This window comes from Eptesicus fuscus, chromosome 22 (genome assembly GCF_027574615.1).
Source record: "Eptesicus fuscus isolate TK198812 chromosome 22, DD_ASM_mEF_20220401, whole genome shotgun sequence".
NCBI classification, from domain to species: Eukaryota; Metazoa; Chordata; class Mammalia; order Chiroptera; family Vespertilionidae; genus Eptesicus; species Eptesicus fuscus.
The window spans coordinates 17,337,925-17,360,264 of record NC_072494.1 but is presented as its reverse complement, the minus strand read 5'-3'; the positions used below and the strand labels follow the sequence as shown (position 1 = coordinate 17,360,264).

Genomic DNA, 22,340 nt, shown 5'->3' with positions numbered 1-22,340 from the left:
TTGATTGATAATAAGGGTAGGGTAGATTTGTTTCAGTGTGTTTTTATTTTTTCAGTTCCGCTATGTCCAGAAGAATGATTATGCAAATCCTAGTTACAGGTTACATCAGCAATTAAATTATGCACATCGTGTGGAAACGTCATGAAATGCCAGCACTGGGCCAATATAACCTCTGAAGCTTTACTGACAGATCCTTCCCTGCACAGACTCAATGGACCCCTCTCCAACTGCTCTCTGATGAAAGCCAGACAACAATGAGGTGAGACTGAAAAGTTGTCCCTCCTTTACTTTTGGTCCATCTGTCAAGGTCTCTGGGATCTCTGTAAAGTCTCCTATTGTTCCACATATAAAGGGTACTTGGGATGAATTAATATCTAGTGACAGCCAATGTGATAAACTACCTGACTCCCTTGGGTCATTTTCCTAGGCTGGTTGTCATAGCTCTTTGGCCAGGATGTATGTTTTGAGCAGTTGCTAACATGGACAGGTTTGGGGAAATCATTTAAAATAGTGTATCTCTTTATTTACATTTGTGTGCACACATCCAGTGCATCTAGAGAATAAGTGGACAGACTTGCATTTGAAGTCAAAGGAAGTTTGCTAACAGGTTTTACTTCAGAACTGCAGGCTGGATACTAATTGACTCATCTATTTTACAAATCTGTGAGACCTGCCTGTAGTGGGACTGAGTAGCAGATCATGGCTGAATCACAGCAAATCCATCACCCCTGGTAGAAAAACAACTCCTAGATTTACTGAGTAGGTCAGTAAAATGAGTGTTACACGGAGAATTCTTCCCTCTCAAAAAGAAAATAAATCTTGAAGCCAAATGTCATAAGCCAAATATGAAAAAACAATAATTTTTTTTACATTTCCACATATTTTATAGAATAAGGATTAGAAACCTGGCATGAAGAAATTCCTGGCTCCAACTCACATATCCACTCAGTCCTCACCTCACTTTTTCTTTTTCCATCCTTCATTTCCTGTTCCTATCCTCATCTCCTGCACTTTTTTTCTCTGGATTCTGAAAGTTTTTATTGAAACCTGAGAGTCATAGTCAGTTCTGGAGTTGGAGGAAAGTTCTGCATACACTCAGAGCACTTTTGCCAAATTTTACAAAAATTTAGGATATACACATTTTTAGAAAACTGAAAATTGGTGGTTCTTAGTTAGGCAACTCTAGAATCACATTTAAAATCAGCATTAACCTAAGTGAAAACAGAATAATATGAAATTAATATTAAAAATGGTGATTGAAATAAATTTCCAAATCTGAAGAGCGAGCCACACGAGGCAGTTATTAAGAACAAGAGGAGGACAAACAGAATAGAGGGTATACAGATCAGCTCTGACTTTATAGCATTTATTGTATATCATCTAATGGCAGTTGGGAGGGTGGAACACAAAATTTAAAACACAAACAGTTTGGGGAACCATGGAACATTAGTGGTTGAATAGATCTAATCTATACTAATAAAAGGGTAATGTGCTAATTAGACCAGATAGACTGGACATCTTCCAGACGTCATTCCGGATGTCCTTCCTGACAAAGCTGGGGGCGTGGCCGGCCTGTAAACCACCCGCAGCCCCTCGCCCAGGCCAACCCCGCCCCACAGCGGGGACCCCCACCCCGATCGGGGGCGTGGCCAGCCTACAAACCACCTGTGGCCCCTCACCCAGGTCAGCCCCGCCTCCCAGCAGGGACTCCCACATCCTGATCCGGGGCCCCCTTCAGGACAGGCCAGCCGGCCCCCACCTGTGTACCAGGCCTCTATCTAATCTAATAATAGACAAATATGCAAATTGACCGCACCTTCGCTACACCTAAGCCACGCCCACCAGCCAAGCCACGCCCACCAACCAATCAGGACGAGTATGCAAATTGCCCCAACAAAGATGGCGGCTGATTTGCATATCAAGACAGTGTCGAAAGAAGCCAAGAGCTGCAAAGGGAGTAAAGCTTCGAAGAAGCAAGCAAGCCAGGGGGGTGGGGGGAGGAGAAGGGAGGAGCGAAGTCAGGGAGGGAAACGAAGGCGGGCTGGAGGAGAAGGCGGGGCCGGTGACAAGGGCGGGGCGGAGGCGGGGCCGGGGGTGAAGGGAAACGAAGGCGGGCTGGAGGAGAAGGCGGGGCCGGTGGCAAGGGCGGAGCGGAGGCGGGGCCGGGGCCGAAGGGAAACACGGGCGGGCTGGAGGAGAAGGTGGGGCCGGTGACAAGGGCGGGGTAGAGGCGGGGCCGGGGGCGAAGGGAAACGAGGGCGGGCTGGAGGAGAAGGTGAGGCGGGCGGCAAGGGCGGGGCGGAGGCGGGGCCGGGGGCGAAGAGAAACGTGGGCTGGAGGAGAAGGCGGGGCGGGTGACACGGGCGGAGCAGAGGCGGGGCCGGGGGCGAAGGGAAACGTGGGCGGGCTGGAGGAGAAGGTGGGGCCGGTGACAAGGGCGGGGCAGAGGCGGGGCCGGGGGCGAAGGGAAACGCGGGCGGGCTGGAGGAGAAGGCGGGGCCGGTGACAAGGGCGGGGCAGAGGCGGGGCCGGGGGCGAAGGGAAACGCGGGCGGGCTGGAGGAGAAGGTGAGGCGGGCGGCAAGGGCGGGGCGGAGGCGGGGCCGGGGCCGAAGGGAAACGCGGGCGGGCTGGAGGAGAAGGTGAGGCGGGCGGCAAGGGCGGGGCGGAGGCGGGGCCGGGGCCAAAGGGAAACGCGGGCGGGCTGGAGAAGAAGGTGAGGCGGGTGATAAAGGCAGGGCGGAGGCGGGGCCGGGGCCGAAGGGAAACTCGGGTGGGCTGGAGAAGAAGGCGGGGCGGGTGACAAGGGCAGGGCGGAGGCGGGGCCGGGGCCGAAGGGAAACTCGGGTGGGCTGGAGAAGAAGGCGGGGCAGGTGACAAGGGCGGGGTGGAGGCGGGGCCGGGGCCGAAGGGAAATGCGGGCGGGCTGGAGGAGAAGGTGAGGCGGGCGGCAAGGGCGGGGCGGAGGCGGGCGACAATGGCGGAGCAAAGGGAAACACGGGCGGGCTGGAGGAGAAGGTGAGGCGGGTGATAAAGGCGGGGCGGAGGCGGGGCCGGGGGCGAAGGGAAACACGGGCGGGCTGGAGAAGGCGAGGTGGGCGGCAAGGGCGGGGCGGAGGCGGGGCCGGGGGCGGAGGCGGGGCCGGGGGCGAAGGGAAAAGCAGGCGGGCCGGAGGAGAAGGTGAGGCGGGCGGCAAGGGCGGGGCGGAGGCGGGCGACAATGGCGGAGCAAAGGGAAATGCGGGCGGGCTGGAGGAGAAGGTGAGGCGGGTGATAAAGGTGGAGCGGAGGCGGGGCCGGGGGCGAAGGGAAATGCGGGAGGGCCGGAGGAGAAGGCGAGGCGGGCGGCAAGGGAGGAACGGAGGCGGGGTAGAGTGCAGCAGGAAATCCCATTGCAGGAATTTTCCTGCAACGGGAAAGCTAGTCCTATATAATAAAAGGGTAATATGCAAATTGACCCTAATGGCAGAATGACCAGAACAACTGCTGGACCAGTACTATGAGATGCACTGACCACCTCTTGGTTCCTTTCCCCAGCCAGCAGGCTCCAATCACCTGATGGCCACCTGCGGTGGGGGCAGGGCCATTGAGCGGGTGGGAACAGCCAACTTCTTGGTCCCTTCCTCCGGCCATCAGGCACCAATCACCTGATGGCCACCTGCAGTGGGGGTGGGGCTGGCAAGCAGGCGGGAACAGCCCACCTCTCGGTCCCTTCCCTGGCCGGCAGTCAGGCACCAATCACCATTCAGGCGAACAGGGAACCAGGGGGTGGGTGGTGGCAGGGGCATAGCTGGCTGAGGGCAGCTGGGGAAGATGGCCCTGATCGCAGGCCAGGCCTAGGGACCATACCCACACATGAATTTCATGCACCGGGCCTCTAGTATAGAATGAAAGCTGATGCCTAAAGACTATTTTACACCTATGCATCCATTTAACAATAGTCTTTTTTTCCTAATTTTTATTTATCAACTAAAGTTGACTTTGTATATTATTTTGTATTTGTTTCAGGTGTGCAACTTAGTGGTTAGACAATCATACCCTACAAAGTGGTCCCCCCAATGTTTCAAGTACCCATCTGCCACCATACATACTTATTACAATATTATTGACCATATTCCTTATGCTGTACTTTACATTCAATGGCTATTTTGTAACTACCAAGTTGTAGTTCTTAATCCCTTTACCTTTTTATCCAGCCCCTCAACCCCCAACCCTTCTGACAGTCATTAGTCTGTTCTCTGTCTAAAAAAGTTGTGGTACATATATACAGTGGAATATGCTTATTGGTACTTGTATCTTAATTTGGTTGGCAGCTCCTTAATTTTATGAAATCATACATAGCACTCCCACAAGGAGTTGTGATAAGAGAATGACAGATAACTACACTCACACTTTAAGTCCCTGAAAAAAAATTAAATGATTCAGGAATGATGTATTTCAGTCTACTCTGTGTTGAGAAGCAAGTGTTAGAACTGTTAAGTGTAGTGGGCATTGATAGCATTATAGATCTAGAGAGAGGTACATGTTAAAATATAATCTATGAAATAAAGTTGTGCTAGACTTGCACTGATTTGGTTTTTATGATGGTGTTTAAGACCGTGTGGCCAAGACACCATCACATGAAATTTAAATCTTCAGCACCATGGCCAGCATCTATTTTGCTCATAAACTTCTGCATATGCTAACATTTGATGTCAAAGGTTAGGAACTCCGTTGGTCAGCCAATCAACCATCCATTTAATCCCTGAATGTTTTCTTCTTCCATCCAGACTCTGGTTTGAATAATCAGCATAATCCTATATTTATAGTAATACTATATGCAATTCACTTTGTGTGTGTGACATGCCATTGATTTGGCTCCAACTCCTGGAGACCCTATGAATGAGTGATGCCCACAATGTCCTGTCCTCAGTAATCCTGTTTGATTCCTGTAGACTCATGCCTATGGCTTCTTTTATGGAATCAATCCATCCTGTATTTTCCACTTTGCTAAGCCATTAACATTAAAAAAAGAAAAGGTTGATACAGTCCTATAGTGCAGAAAGAAATGTTTATTCTAAATATGTACCTTTATCTTAGTGTCCAGTATATGCTAGTTTAGTTGATTTACTGACTTTACTTATTACAATAATTCTCCATTGAGTGTAATCAAACAGCTTTAGGTTTATAGGAACTGAAATGGACTGAGAAGGAAGAAACAAATGTGAGAAAGACACAATTCTGTATCTCAAAGAATTCATACTCTACTGAGTGATAAATACAAGTATACAGCAAGATATACCACTATAATACAGTCTACAATCTAAACAAAAGTGCTGAGGGAGCCTGGAAAAAGGAGAAATTCATTCTGTTTTGAAAATCAATAACTATTTTCCCAGAAGAGGTGGCACTGAAAGATAAATCAAACTTTGAAAGGGAGATAAGCAAGAGAAGAAAAATCCAGAGAAAGCAGACTGTGTGAGCTAAGTTACAGAATAATGAGAATACACAGTAATTTGGTATTTTTGAAGCAGTCTTATATGACTTAGAAAGAGAAGTTGTGGCCTTGGCCAGTTTGGCTCAGTGGATAGGCCTGCGGACTGAAGGTCCCAGGTTCGATTTCAATCAAGGGCACATGCCCAGGTTGTGGGCCCAATCCCCAGTGTGGGATGTGCAGGAGGCAGCCAGTCAATGATTCTCTCCCAAGTCAATAAAAATATATTTTAAAAAGAGAGAGACAAGTTGTGGTGGGTAGACTGACAAGATAATGAGGAGAGACATTGGAAAAGTCCCCTGATGGCATGCTAACATCTAGAAATCCAATTCGTATTTTGATGAGATCGTGCCCTTGTAAGGATGGGCACCAGAGAGCTCTCTTTCCACATGCATATGCCTTGGAAAGGCCATATGAAAATGCAGTGAGAAAGTGGCTGTTACAAACCAGGAAGAGTGTCCTTACAAAGAGCCAACCCTGCCTGGCCCTGGTCTGGACCTAAAGAATGGTGAAAATACATTTCTGTTGTTATGAGCAAATTCTATTACCTACAAGGTAATAGAATGTGCTCAACTTCTCTGACTCCAAATTCCAAGCTTTTCTTGTAGTACCAAGTATTTTTAAATCTAGTGATCTAGCTCAATAAGAAAAATGCACATGAAACAGAGGAAAAGACAACAAATGATAAAATGTTCAGCTGATTATAATGAAATGTAAAGAAGGGGTATTATTAGAGATTTCAGAAGATTAAGGGATTGGTATAACTTTGGCTAGCTAGATGGTAAGGAGATGGTTGGGTGGGAATGATAGAGAAAATATAGTATAAAAAAGAGCAGAAATTAGTCTGCAAGTCTGGGCAGAAGGCGCTCATATTTCACAGGAGAACTGGGATCTGAAGCACGATTAGGGAGGTAAGAGACAAGTTGTGGGCTTGAGATGATAGCAGAGCCAGCAGGAGAAGTACCTCACAGTGGGAATCACTTCCACCCTGAGGCAGCAGTGGAGATTGGGTTACACCTGGTAGGATGGAGCACCTTTATCTCAAGAGCTACCCCTAATTCAAGAGGCTCCTCTGGGACCGGAGTTTTACCAGGGGATACCTCACTAAAAAGGCATGTCTAGCAACAACAGCCATGGCCCAGAGTGAGGAAGCTCTTAGGACAGTGATGGGCAACCTTTTGAGCTTGGTGTGTCAAACTTCGCCAAAAAACTGAGCATAACTCGGGTAGTGTGTCACTTTGAGGAAAAAACATTATTTCGCAAATGTTTCATCCTCAGGAGCAGCAAATGTTTCATCCTCGGCATGCGGCCGCGTGTCATCAGAAATGGCTACGCGTGTCAGTGCTGACACGCGTGTCATAGGTTCGCCATCACTGTCTTAGGAATTAGAAAGCAGAAAGAACTAGAGAGAGGCTAGGAGCCTATGATAGGGATGGGTGCCACAGTGCATTAACATGTACCAGGATTTGTTCTAATCAGGTATGATGAGGCCACCAGATCAGGAGATGACTGCCATTGAAAAGACAGTTTATTACCTACAGTGCTGTAGAAGAGGGGTACTCCCCGGCTTGCAGGATCCCATGGGGAAATAAACCAGGAGGTGAAGGAGAAAAGGGAAACTAGAGGAATGAGGGAGGATAAGTACACTTAGCTGAGTGTCAGGTAGTTTGAGTAATTTTGGTGGGCTCTGGGCTATTGGGGTGGTCCCTGGTTGTCTGGTCCCTGGCCCTGGGTGACTTGGAGCGGAAAGACTATTGGCTTAATGTATGAGAATTTGATCAAGGAAGTGATTGGAGGTATGGGCTTTGTTTGGTTTGCATATCAAAGGCAAGTATGCTCATAGGCAAGTATGCTATCTCTAGGAACTAGGTAACCGGGGGAGAGGCAGTCCCTCTCTGAGTCCTCAAGGCCCCCAAAATGTCAAATATGGAAAATTAAAAAATATGATTAATATACAAAATACTATCCAAAATGTGCAGGATGAAAGGATAAACTGAAACAATAGGTAAAGAGTCCGGAACCAATGTGAGCCTGATATTTGGGTCTTGAAACAGTTGATTTAGCCACTTGGATTCCAATAGATAGATAGATAGATAGATAGATAGATAGATAGATAGATAGATAGATGATAAGTAGGTTTTTTTCCCCCCTTTTGTCTTAAAGGGACCATAGCATTCCAAAACTAAGTTTGAGGACAGCCCATAGGTGGTCATGTAAATTTATGAGTACATTCAAATAACTGTATTTTTAGAAATTTATGACGTTATTTAGGCCTAAGGAGGGTGTCATATGTCACCAAATCATCCCTTCGTGGGTTGAAACAATGTGCTTCCAAATTTATAATTATATTCAGGTATCGACTTACTTAACTTTCAGTCTCTGGCCCAGTATCTTTTAATTCTGAGCATATATTTAAAACAGACATGATTTTTAAACCACATTTTATTAATGGGCTCTGTTTTCAATGAGTTTCTTTGTTTAAGTAATGCTACTTTGTGCTTTATTTGGTTAAAAGCTGTTTAAAATCCCTTGAACTTCGAATGTAGTATTACGTCTTAATGCCATTCTCATTTATGGAAATATATGTGGAGAAGCAGAAAATATTTATTCCCATTCTTTTTTCTTTTTCTGTTTGGTCCCCCAAAGAGAGCTAATTGTGCTTCTTTAAAGCAAAGTGACAATTTTTGATACAGATTTATTTAATTTTTTTTAATTACATAGAATAATCAAACATGAGCGTTAATGAGAAACATATGTGAGGCTTCAAATATTCTGGAAATGAATGCAAAGCAACATTCCAATCAACACGGGTCAGGTTTCCTGGCCTGTTGCTGCACATGCGAAATCAGAGAGCCGAGCTGGTGAGCGTAGGTGTGTGACCGTTCATGCCTGAGGGTATATCTGTGTGTGTTGTGAAAGGCCTCCTTCTGCTGCAGCTCCCAGCAGCCTTGAGAATCAATCTTTTACATGGAGCAGGACACACTCCAGGATATTAACACTCTACCATTTCCAAGAGCCTCTGTTCACACCAGCTCCAGAGGAAACACCATGAAAGAAGGAGCCTCAAGCTGCTAAAAAGCACACAAAGCAACAAGGAAAAACAGTTCCAAATCTCATAAAAGTGGAAAAGTCCTCAAGAACAACTGCCCATTTGTTCCGAGAGTGCCCACAGAGCAGGAGGGTAAATAAAACTCAGTACCTGTTAGATTTATGGGCAAATAATCATTATCTACTACGTGTAGATGAGTGAAGGATAATTTTATGCAAACCACATAAGTAAATTCAAACAGTGCAAACTAAGCCTGCACAGTGAGAGCAGGAAGTTCAGGGAGGAAAAAAAATAAGGAAATGGCATTTTCTGTGTGGTGTATCACCAACCTGGGAAATCCATTATAGAGCCAAAAACTGGAACAGGATTTTATAAAGGCACTGGTTTGAAATAGAGCTATGCATCCCCTAGGACTTGTACGGTGATTTCATACCTTCAGCAAAACTCTGCTCCCCAAGATCTAATTACTAATTGGCCTTACGTAGAGGATTATGCAGAATTAGTAAATTGGAGTTTTTACATGACAAGTGTACAGTACAAATTCCTTGAGGGCCTTCATGGCACATTCAATTTTTGAATGAATCGGTTTCTGTCAAGTATCAGGAGCCAAGCACCCTACCCAATGGAGTTGGGATTTTATGGACTTGTGTCTCAGAACTATATAGCTTTCTAATCAAAATAGTGGTTTTATATGATTTTTCAAAAGCAGGACATTTGATTTTAGCCAAGTTTAAAATCTCTTTAAATTTGGTGGATTTTAAATTGGAAAGTGAAACCAGGGTTTTTCAGGTTTAGATTTCATTTACTTCTTATCAAATGTGGTTCCCTGAGTGGTAGTGAAGATGAAAAGAAGGCTTTTAAAGGATTATATAATGCCTATAAATAGATTCATTAAAATAAGGGCATCAGTTTACTTGATTCCATTTGAAAAGTATTTGAGTATTAAAACACTGAGGAAAATGTTCTTAGAGCAAGACGAGTGTAGGTTTTACTGAAACTAATTTTGTTTAAATGGTTTTGCTGAATTATAGAAACTCCAGTGACTTCACACTTTGGCATAGTAACATAGCATATTAAATGAGATTGCAGAAGCTTTGAAATCACAACAAGTGGGTTTAAATCCAGGTTCTGGAGGAAATAAGGGAGAATCAGAGAAAGGAAAGAAGGGAAGAAGAGAAGGGAGAGGGAAGAAGGATGGAAAGAGCACACATTAAAGGTATATCTGTGCCAGGCACTTATCAAGGTGCTTTCATGTGTATTTATCTCCTGTTGCTAGCTATGTGATTTTAGGCAAATAACTTTACCTCCATGGGCCTTAGGTTATATATATATAATAATATATTTCATGGCATTCTAAGAACATGATGTTGACAATATAACTTTTTGGACCCTCCAAAATCACCACATTAAATAGATAGTATCAACATAATTAAAATTTTTTAAAAGAATAAAATTAACTTTTTTTGGTGCTGTCTGCACCAAGAGAGCAAAAATAAAAATCCAACAAAACTGGGCAGCAAGGAACAATGCAAATCTCAAAATACAAGCAGATAGAGACAAATCACCAATAGCCATAGACTTGTTTGTTATTGGCACCTGGGAGAGAAAAAGCAGGAGGGAATAACAAAGGCATTTGATGATTCTAAGGATAAGGGAACCAAAAAGCACCCAACAGATAATACCTGAATAGTACCACAAGTCAATTTGAGAAGATTGTCTGAATCTGAGAAAGGTATTGCTCTCCAGAGCATACTATGTAATAAAAGGCTAATATGCAAATTGTCCCCTCTACCAGGAGTTTGACCGAGAGTTCAACCAGGGGTCGGGGCCAGCCGGCCAACCTCCCATGTCCCCTCCCCCCAGCCAGCCCAGCCCGATCACCTGATTGGAGTGGGCAAGCCAGACCCCACCCATGCACAAATTCATGCACCGGGCCTCTAGTGTGAATATAAAGCACCTACTAGGTGAAGCAGTCTACTGTCTAGGAACTCTCAAACCTGACCCATCAGAACAGGGCTCCATAATTTAGCAAAAAAAAAAAGACAATAGAAGTCAAGGAAAGAAGACATAGATAAAAGTAGGGAAGGGGAACAGAGGTAGAAAATCTCAGAAAACAAGATGCTATATTTTAAACACTGTAGGCAAACAGCAGAAGTGAAGTGACATGCTACTGTTAATAGTGGAGTTTAACCTTGGTTCTTCAGTTTGGCTAATCAAAAATTCAGAGCCAAGAACTCTAACTCAAGAAGTTTATTTAGAAAGTCAAGAGGTAAAAGAAGTGAGCCAGCTGGGCTGCGTGGACTCAGTAAACAAATTACAGAGGCAAAAGAAGGACCCTTGGAGATTAGGAGGAAGAAAACAAAGGTATGCTCTGGAGAAAGAAGGTGTAGGTTTTCTCTAGAGAGAGAGAAAGAGTGATGAAGAACTTGCCTTAAAGATTTTTATCTGTTTTTTAAAAGCGGGAATTCTAGGGCGGTCTCAGGAGAGGATCTCAATAGAATATTCATCAGCTTTCCAGATGTGCCTCCTCGGAGTCTTAGTCTCTACTGATTGGCCGGTAGGGTAATTGGTCATTGCATCTGGTCCTGATGTTAGCCATGGCATGACTTCGTCTGGTTTTGCTGCTTTTCTGAGCCTGGAGCTGAAACACAACTGAGGCCTAGGTGTTATCTCTAGTTTGACCAAAACTCTGTCTCTGTGGTTAACAGACCCAAGATTTTGTTCCTAAGATTATTTGATGTTGATCAAACCTCATTGTCCTGAGGGCTTATTGCTTAAGGTAATGGTGATGCAAGGGCTTGTATGGGATTCCAGTGAGGCTGTTATCCAGCCCTCTTGTTCTTCCTCTAAGGAGTTCTATACTAACAACGTGCTAACGGAAGAAAGGTCACCCTGGAGGTGAGGTCCTAGCCTGTGATAGCTGTTTTCTCAAATTTTGCCCATTGCTAAGCACCTGGGACTTTCCACCCTGGTGACATTCTGAACCGAGTCTATGGTTCCTGCTCTGTTCGTGCTAACTGCCTATTCTATCACTACTACTTTCTAAACGTTTAGGAGAGCTAATTTCATAAAAAATTAACAACGAAAAAATGTATTGAGCTCAAATCCCATACAATTATATTGAAGTTACACCAGGAAGACAGGAAAGAGATCAAAACTGTAACTTACTTTGAAAGAACCCAAACTATATTAATGAAATAAACATGAAATAATAACATAAATCCAAAGTAGTAAAGTCATAAATAAGCCGATATGAAGAGCTTCCAGTGGCCTGTTTTGCTTTTTCTTAGCTCTGAGTAAACCGACCAGCAAAATGAAATAAGGTCAGAATGGTTGAGTAGAGTGTGTGTCCCTTTAGTTTATATTTGACTTTCCAGTTCAGGCTTTTCATGTTTGTTCAACTTTAATGATATTATAAACTCAAATGTACTGGCAACAGAATAACCTTGGAATCAATCCTAGCCCAACATCTCAAGAACTAAAAACAAAAGGTATTCAGGGAGCAATGAAGATATTTAATATGGTAAAATAAAGCCAGTCTCACTAAAAATGTTTAAGCTGTTAATACTTTCTGAACTCAGATGGAGGACTTTTCACCAGCAAGTCCTCTTAGTTATGGTGGAGATTATTTGGTAGGATCCAGTCAAGAGAACATTTAAAGGAAAATGCATATCACTTGAAGAAGACAAAAATGTAGTAAATGGACACTCAGCATTTTGTGTACTTTGTTTTGTTTTGGCGATGGTGTTCTAGCACCTTTTATTCAGAGCAATGTTGATACCCTCTCAACTGACTCATTTGGAAAGAAAAAAGTTCATATGCCAGTGAAGGGGAGAGGCAGGAAGAGGATTGTTTTGGGAGAAATATTTTACAATTTGTCAAACTTGGAGTAGCATCATATTTTTCACCTCTCCCTCTTAAAAATAAAAGGCACTATGAACAAGATATTGACGTATGAATGAAAACAAAATGAATTTTAAATGTTTTGTCACTAACGCACACAGGAAAGATTCTGACCTATTTCAACCATTTCTCAGGGTCTTTGATCTATATCTAGTTCCTCTCCTGATATAATAATGACTACCTTGAAGAGACATGGATTTGGCAGGAAATTTCCAAAGTCAGAAGCAATTCTGTTTTCATTATGCAGCTATTTTTATGACATAAGTGCTGTCTACACACACACACAAAAAAAAAGGGGGGGGGAAGGGAAGAAAGAAGGAAGAGACGGGTGGGAAAGAAAATGGAAAGGAAGATAAGTTTTAAAGTCAAACAACATGATTTAATTTCTGCCCCATATATAAAAGGCTGAGATTATATCATCCATTGGAATATAATCTATTTCAACCCTGGGGACACACATTAATTTCCCACCCACCTTCAAAGTTATTATTATAACTGGCAGTTGTTAGGAAGGGGTCTGGAATGCACTGGCAGTTCTGGTTCTGTTCTTCATGACTCAGAGGATATGTCACAAATGCTTATGTTATGGCATATCTTTCTTGAGGAGGTGAAGAGAGATGCTTCTTGGTGACCAAATAGCTTTCAACTCATTCCAGCAGAGGTGTGTATGGCAGTAGTTGCCCTGTGCTTTCCAACTCTAAAAAAAATTCAAAAAATTCTGCTATTAATGTTTCATAGAAGACACCTGTTTGTTAATTTGCCAGTTGCCTCAATTGATCCCATCTAGACTGCTTCTTAGCTCTAAATTGTGCCTGTAACATATAATGTGCACTAAACAAATGTGCGTTGAACAAGAGATTGGGTTTACTTAATATCTCTAACTCACATGAATAGAAATGAAACTTCTATCATTGTGAAGTTTATGGAACTGAAGCAATAAATTGAAAAGAGATGGTGTGGCAACTTCTTTACAAGAACAAAATCAATAGATTGCCATTATGACAGTCATCAATATGTTTATTATTTGTTTACATACCTAGTGACTTTGTGTTCCTTGAAGGCTAAATTAATACCTGTAAAATTATTAAAGAATGATAATGGCTTCTGAACTTTTCTTAAACCTATGTTCTAGTTTAAAGTAACAGAAAAAAAAACACTTGACTTGGTATGTAGATGTGTGGAAATATGGCTGAGTTACCAATTATTTGTTCTCTGACTGCCTATTTATGGACTTGAACTCCTTTAGAGTAAGGTCTATGTCTCATTCTCTTATAGCCTCAATTCTTGGATGAGTGCCTGTGCAGAATAGGCATTAAGTGTCCACATTCATCTCTACAGGAATACATTATAGCTCTATCCCAGAATGTCTTGTTTCGAATTTCATTTATGTATTCACTTTGTGTGTATGTCTTTAAGGATCATCAGGTTGACATATCACACAACTATCTTCTCAAAGTATGGTTCAGGCTGTAAAATAACCTGGGGAAGGAGAAAAGCCCAGAGATTAGTTATTCATTTTCCTAGTGGGCCATCCTCTGTCCTAACCCTTGGAGTTACCCAATGATGTTACTATTGTCTTATGTTTTATTAGTTGAAAATAGAGGTTACCACCATTAAGAAGAGGTTGTATTTTAAAAGATCCTTTTAACTGAAATCTCCTTTGTATTATTAGGATGTGCAGCGTGAACTAAAATTAATTTGGAAAGTGAGAAGATGAGTGCATTAATAGCCAGTGGATGTGGACTCTTTGGACCACAATGGCCATTTGATGATATCCCAAAGGCAGTCACAAGGTAAGAAAGGATTTCCTGTGGACTCTTGAAGCAAATCAGGATTAACATTTCAAAACAATGCATTTGGCGAATAAAAAATGTAATTCTTACACCTCTGCTCTATGTTGGTGTGTGAGTGAAATATAGAATAATCATTATTGCTAAAAGCAATAAATTTCAACATACATCTTTCCTGTATTAAAACACTTCCGTGGCTCCTGATGCCTGAAGAAAAGACCCAAATAATCACACTTACTTATAGTGAGCCCCCCACAATTTTGCTACTCCTGGCTTTCCTAAACTAGTTTTTCACTGCTCTCCCACTCAAACCTAATTCTCTAACCATCTCAAATAAATATACAGTGGTGTTTTGTGCATTTGTGTCTTTGTATATACTATTTGCCTTTCCCTGGAATATCACTATTATGCTGTCTACTAAGCAGATTACTATTCATCCTCTGGGAGCCCTTCTCTGAGCCACTATGCACCATGATGAGTGGATTATTTCCTCCTTTGTGCCAACATTCTACTTGCTTCATGCTGCCATTATAACAATCATCGATATGTTCATTGTTTGTTTACATACCTGGTGATTTTTGTGTTCCTTGAAGGCGGTCATTGCATCTAATATAGCGGCAGGTACCAATTATTAGCTTTTACTACATGCCAAGCACTATGATTAGAAATGTAATTGGAAATCCACAGTTTTATACCTTTTGAATCACTCTTACTGGAGAAGATAGAGCTATAAAAAAAAATCATGTCCATAAAGTACAGTAAGTACAGAAGGAGAACAGAGAAGGCACTTTAAGTGTGGAGCTTAGGGAAAGCTTCCAAGAAGAACAGATTTTGCAGAACAAGCAAACTGTGGAATCCACAGGAAGGCTTCCCAGAGTAGTGCAGCCTGAATCCCATAGCCCCAAAGCCCTCTGGGAACCAACATTGGAATGATGATGCATTGCTGGGATTATCTGTATTTCAATTATTCTGTCATAAGCAGTTCTATGTAACTTTGTATTCCTTCTGTCCTCATGTTAAATTATAAGATTGTGAAGCAATAATAACTTTTCTCAGCATTTTATTTTTTTAATCCTCACCCAAGGATATTTTTTCTTTGAGGAGGAATGAGGGGAGAGAGGAAGTGAGGGAGGGATGAAGGAACATTGATGTGAAAGAGACACATGGATTATTTGCCTCCCGCACCTGCCCCTACCTGGGCCAGGGATTGAGCCTAAAACCGAGGTACATACCCTTCACTGGGAATTGAACTCATGACCCTCGGTCCATGGGCCAGTGCTCTAACTACTGAGAAAACTGGCCAGGGCTCTCAGTATTTTTAAACTCCTCACTGCTGCTATTAGATTTTAAAATAAAAATTGACAAAATTAAGGATAAAGTTGAAATAATAACCTCTACCATTTTTGTGTAATTTTACAGTCTACAATACTCTCACAAAATTAACTCATTTTCTCCTCACCTCAATCATTTACAGTGGATATTTATCCCAGTTTTTCTGAATGAAGACACAGAGAGCTTAATTGACTTGTCCAGAGTTATATGATTAACATATGTTTTTCAAACACCTAGTTGATAACAATAATTAGCATCCTATCTAATAAAAGAGTAATATGCAAATTGACTGTCACTCCAAGACACAAGATGGCCGCCCCCATGTGGTCAAAGATGGCTGCCCCCATGTGGACACAAGATGGCCACCACAAGGTGGTCTGCAGGGGAGGGCATTTGTGGGCAGTTAGGGGTGACCAGGCCAGCAGAGGAGGGTAGTTGGGGGTGACCAGGCCAGCAAGGGAGGGCAGTTGGGAGGGGACCAAGCCTGCAGGGGAGGGCAGATGGGAGGGGGCCAGGCCTTCAAGGGAGAGCATTTGGGGGGACCAGGCCTGCAGAGGAGGGCAGTTGGGGGGAAACAGGCCTGCAGTAGGGGACAGTTGTGGGGGGCAGGCCAGCAGGGAGGGCAGTTGGGGGCAATTGGGCCGGTCAGGGAGCAGTTAGGCATTGATCAGGCTGGCAGGGGAGTGGTTAGGGGGTGATCAGGCTGGCAGGCAGAAGCAGTTAGGGGCAATCAGGCAGAGGCAGGCAAGCATTTGGGAACCAGCAGTCCTGGATCGTGAGAGGGATGTCCAACCGCCCGTTTAGGCCACCGGGATCAGGCCTAAACGGGCGGTTGGACATCCCTCAAGGGGTCCCAGATTGGATAGGGTACAGGCTGAGCTGAGGGACAGCCCCCCCCATGCATGAATTTCGTGCACCGGGGCTCTAGTTTACGTGATAATCACCCTGGTATAAATTTACATGTGCCCTGTCATTTGACATTACAATAACTCTAACACTTATGAATTATTATCCTTATTTTATAGATGATAAAACTGAGGCTTATACTGTTTAGCTTGCTCTAGGTCAAGAGTAAATAAATGGTGGATCAGGTACTCTCATGCAGTTCTGATTCCAGAATTTAGGCTCCTAGCCACTACCAAGACTGTTCCAGGTGTTGAATAGATTGATTTCTTCATTCAAACAATTTATAATCCATTGGGAAGGAGTGGGAATAAGAGAGAAATGCTAAATTAATACCTATAGAATTATTAAAGAATGATAATGTCTTCTGAACTTTTCAGTTTATGTTTGGAGTTATTTAATTTCATTATGTTATATCTAAGCATGAATTTCTCTTGTTCATTCTGCTTAGGATTCATGTCTTTGATTAACTCAGGACATTACTCAGTCCTTAAAGTACTGTCTTACCTCTATTCTATTTTTTTTTTCTAGAAGGCTTATAGCCCCTTAATGTTATCCTTTCTTTCCCTTAATCTCTTCTGTTTGTAGTCTTTTTCTCTTTATCTCTTTGTGTTATTTCCTCATATTATTCACAAATTTTCTCTTCAATGATATTTAACTTGACATTTAATTCACCCACTTAATTTACTACTTTTTGCCTTGTTAGTCTTTAAAACAACCACATTGAAGAATAATTTACATACAAAAAATAATGAGCATGTTTAAGTATATAGCTTGATCAGCTTTGACAAATGTGTCCAAGTGTCTCCCCCCCCCCCCCCACCCCCACCCCACCAGCCTGACTTCAGTCTCTCCTCCATCTGTGCCAGGAACAAGCCACCACTGTCTGCTCTCTGTCCTAATAGATTAGTTTTTATATTCAAGAACTTCTTTTATGAGGAATCAAACCATGATTCCTTTATCATACTTTTTAGATTCATTCATGTTTTTGCATACATCAGTAGTTTGGGATTTACTTTTTTAGTGCTGAGTAGTATCTATTATGTGGATATCCCACAATTTGTATCAATTGACTTTGATGTACATTTGGGTTGTTTCCAGTTTTTTGTTATTATGCCTAAAGTTGCCATGAACATTTGTGAACACCAGTGTTTGTGGACATATGTTTTCATTTCTCTTAGGTAAATATCTAGGAGTCATGTGGTAAATGCATGTTTAGCTGCTGAAGAAACTGCCCAACTATTTTCCAAGCTGCTTGCATCATTTGCATTCTCACAAGCAATGCAGAACTCTAGTTGCTCCACATTCTTGCCAATGTTTGGAATTGTCTGATGTTTTAATAGTAATCATTATAGTGAGTGTTGTGGTAGAAAAAATAAGGAACTCCCCTACCCCCAAGGAAGATGTTCACATCCTAATCCCTTCTACCCTCTTGCTACAGACTGACGGCCTCTCTAGTTCAGTCCCAGTTTCAGTTTATCTCTTTGTTGCTCTAGTTTTCGGTTCTTTCTTTCTGACTCTGGCATTGCCTCTAGATTACTTGTTGTTGTTGTTGTTTTAAGCTCATGTATGCTTTTTCTTTTATTCCAAATGTTTATTCAGTACCAACTATAGGAAGGATGCTGTTCTAGGCATATAGGAGTGAACAAAACAAAATCTCCAGTCTCAGGGAGCTTACATTGCAAGAATGCTTGCTATCTGATCTGTGCATTTTAATGGATATTGTGATCTGTCAACTTTAGGTATTGTGGGGGTTTTAAAGTAATCTAGCCATGCATGATCACTTGTAAAATGTTTTATCAGTTTTAAGAATGAATATTTGGGAATAAACATAAAATAGAAAGGACAGTTAGGGAAGAATTGCAGTATTCCAAGTAAGATATAGTTAGACTAGTAGATAGAAGTGGGGATGAGGAATAAAAGCTGGTTTGCAGGAATATTTTGAAGGAAGAAATGGTAGAATTTAGTCATAGTTAATAAGAGGGCATGACCAGGAAAGATGTCAAAGTTAGCTCCAATTATTCTTCCCTGGAAGACTGAAAGAATGACTATGACACTGATATAAATAGTGCTGCTGGTGGGAATGGATGGACAGATAAAAATAATATGTCTTAGTGGGTGTCTATATATTTAATATTCCATGTAGGACATTGCAGTAACTTACTGTATTTAAAAAAGGCAGCAGAATAACTATGTAGGCATGGTCGTAGGTGACTGGAAAAAAAAAGAACTAGAAGAGAGTTACAGGATTACAGGTGAGGAGAGGGAGTGGAGGTACCTTCTTTGTATCCCTAGAGCCTGGTTTGGTGTTTGGCACAAAGCTGGGCCTCAGTATTTATTGAATAAATTAACATGAGTCATTTGCATAGATGTGACAGCTGAGCCCATAGGATTAGATGTAAAAGCAGACATTTACTTGCTAGGGTTCAAGGATATTCCTTCTTCCCTTTGTCTTGCACTGCCAACACTTGCCTGCCTAAAAGGAAACAATTCTGAAAGTACCTTGATTTCGGGATAATTACCGGAAGAGGTGGAGTTTTTGTGTGGTGGTGAGGAAGGAGGGGGTCATTCTAGATCTAAGATACCAAAGTGGAATGTAAAGATTTGACTCTGAATCAAAGCTGTTACTAACTGTATTCATTTTGCACAAGTGTCTGACTATCTGCACTAGTTAGAGCTTCTCAGTGCGATCAGTGCCGTCCCTTTTCCACAATGTCCCCCCAAAATACAAACCTCACTTGACAGGTTATTAACCTAGGGCTGGCTGCTCTATAGCATTCTCTAAAGAAAAGGTTAGTGGATTCCCTTTCCCTCTTTTGAAGTTGAGGTCCTGCAATTCTAATTTGAATAACTGGGATGATTCTTTTTAATTCCCATCTTCAAGGGGGCGTGACCAGGACGCCACACCTTAACCACTGACGCCCAAATCTGCTGCAAAAATCTTCACGCTCTGCTCCCGGGTGCGTCAGATTAGTCCCAGGGTCCAGCAACTTTCACTGCGCCTGCGCATAGTGGCGCTGCAGAGCGGGCGCAGGCGCCTTGAGGCGGAGCTGACTGAGGCGTCTACAAGCCGGTCTGGGCGGCTCCAGTGTTTTGGGGCCTGAGAACTGTGGGAGGAGCCGGCGGCCTCACCTTGGTAACCACACCGCTGCCCCGGCTCGGTCTTGCAGGCCTCAGCACTGTCATCGCCTTTGGGGGCCCGGGGACTTTGGCCACCGTTTCCGGAAATAGCTCTGCAGGCCTCTTTCAGGCACCCCCATACCCCCCACGCCGTCGTCGCCGCCGCCAGCCATGCAGGGGGAGGACGCCAGATACCTCAAAAGGTGACTTCCCAAGGCATAGTCCCGCCCTCCTGGCCGGGGACCCTGAAGATATTCTTAGAGGTTCTGGGGGTTGGCCTTGAGGTGTCACTGGGTAAAGCTAGAAGCTTAGAAGAGAGGTGGACCCGGGAGAAGTCACGGAAAGGGAAGGGGAAGGTGCATTGGGTAAAGAGGTTCTGCAGCCGCCCACCTGACTCGGAGGGGCCTTGCGGACCTCAAGGTAGCTCCTTGCAGCATCACCTGTTTCTGGGGGGAGGGGCTAAGGACTAGGAAACCCGGCTTCCCCGAGTCCCCCTCCCCCTTTCCCATTCCGGTTCAGCATTTCCCCTAATAGATAAATCCTGTGGGAGCCTGGAAATGAAGTCTTCTGGCGCTTATGCTCTCCGTCTCCAGTTTGGGGTTCACTGCCCTCGGGTTCTGAAATGATAAAGTGGAAAGAAGTGATGGCTTTTCATTTATGGGAGGCTGGACTGAGATGTTGCTTTCCAGTCTGTTTCTGCTTTCCTCATCAATTTCATCCATTTGACTGTCATGTGTACAGTATCATTTTTATAGGATCGTAATTATCAAGAGGTTTGTCCAGGAGCTTGACATGAAACAGGCCATAATTACTTTAATTTTAAAATATTTGTAGTATCAGTGACTCTTTAAAGAAAACTGTAAATCTGTGGGATTATTGGTTTGACTCCTGTCAAAGATAAGATCATCCCTGATGAAAAGGATACCTCTCAGTGGACCAAGAGTTACTAGTGATCCAATAGAAAAAAACCTTAATTGGGACGCTCCATTTTTAAAGTCCCTGTCACATGTATTCTTTTGGACACAGTTTCCTTACATAAAAATGGAAAGCAGGGAAAATATTACCTTATGAGAGGACCAATGTGAAAATACTTTTAAGAGATAAAACATGCATGTAAAGTGGTGATAGTATAAGTTATAATAAAGTTTTACTGAATATATTTACCCTGGCTTGGCAGGGCCCTTATCATTACAGAAAGAGCTAGTCTTAAAGGGGATTCAAACAGTTGTATAGTCAACCAATCAATCAACTAACTGTACTGTTTTTGCAGGACTGAGGCATCTATTGCCTCCCCTTCTCATTTTTAAAAAGGATATGTAGTCATAACAAGTATTTATTTCCTCATTGCTTACATTGATCTTTTCAATCTTTTTGATTGAAAATTTTGTGACAGAAGAAAATAAATTCTTTCAACTTTAAATATAAGATTGTTCTAGAGCAAAGAGCCACAGTTACAGCATTAGCTTATTTTCATGTAATACAGTTGTGCCAGAAGGTAGTTTTTCTTAGACATACTTATAATTCCCAGTCAGGGCACATGCCCCGGTTGTGGGCTCCATCCCCAGTCGAGGGTGTACAGAAGGCAGCGGGTCAGTGATTCTCTCTCATCATTGATGTTTCTCTTTCTCTCTCCTTTCCTCTCTGAAATCAATAAATATATATATATATATATATATATATATATATTTATTTTAAAGTATTAGATGATTTAGACATACTTTTCCTGCTTTTATGGTGCTTATAATGTAGCAAAGAATACATACTTTAAACTGTATATTACCAGAAGTAATTATTTTATTGTATTTATGAGAAGTGATATAAGTATATGATAAATATGTGGCCTATGTAAAGCTTTTTCACACAGTATAAATATTCAACATTTATCCATGTTTTGCATTCATCAGTACAGTACTTCATTTCTTTTAATAACTGAATAATAATCTATTCTATAGATACAGCATATTTTGTTTATCCATTCATCTGTTGATGGACATTTAGGCTGTTTCCATCTATTGGCTATTATGAATAAAGCTACTATGAACATTCCAGTACTAGTTTTTGTTTAAACATCTGTTTTCACTCTTTTGGTATATTTTCAGTTGTTGCTGGATCATATGCTAATTATACGTTTAACTTCTTGAGGAACTACTGAACTGTTTTTCACAGTGGCTGCACCATTTTACTTTCCCACCAGCAATGTATGCAGGTTTCAATTCTTCACATCCTTGCTAGCACTTATTTTTTTTAAATTGTGGCTATTCTGATGGATGTGAAGTGATATCTTATTGTAGTTTTGGTTTACATTTCCCTAGTTACTAGTGACATTGAACTTCTTTTCATATACTTCTTGGCCATTCTCTGCCTTCTTTGGAGAAAAAAATCTTTATATTTTCTGGAAATTGGATCTCTATCATATCAGTGATTTGCAAATATTTTATCCCGCTCTGTGGATTGTGTTTTCACTCTCTTCATAGTGTCCATTCATATGCAAAAGTTTTAAATTCATATTTTCTTTAGTTGCTTTTGCTTTTTTAAAAAGCTTTACATAATCATTGATTTTTAAATTCTAGTCCCTCCCTCCACTTTGTCAACCCATCAACTCATTCTCTATATCTATGGGTCTCTTTCTGTTTTATTTTTTTATTTTTTGTATTTTTAGATTTTTATTGCTGAATAACATTCCTTTGTATATATGTACCACATCTTCTTTATCCATTCATCTATTGATGGAAACCTAGGTTGCTTCCATATCTTGGATATTGTACACAATG

At 42.2% G+C, this 22,340-nt stretch overlaps 1 protein-coding gene across 3 annotated transcripts in view; it reads left to right on the top strand.

Annotated features, from left to right (window-relative positions):
• The first annotated feature begins 209 nt into the window (after nt 1–209).
• Nucleotides 210–22,340, top strand: part of KIFAP3 (kinesin associated protein 3) — a 143,102-nt gene continuing 120,971 nt past the window's right edge. Inside the window, exons 1-2 of one of the 3 annotated variants that reach the window (XM_054712272.1) lie at nt 210–259; nt 14,097–14,217. In XM_054712272.1, the coding sequence (XP_054568247.1) occupies nt 14,138–14,217 (80 nt within the window). In that variant the 5' untranslated portion in view covers nt 210–259; nt 14,097–14,137. Of the gene's footprint in view, nt 260–13,059; nt 13,086–14,096; nt 14,218–19,565; nt 19,773–22,340 lie in introns of those variants that run through there. The other 2 variants (XM_054712273.1, XM_008145826.3) reach the window with 2 other exon arrangements.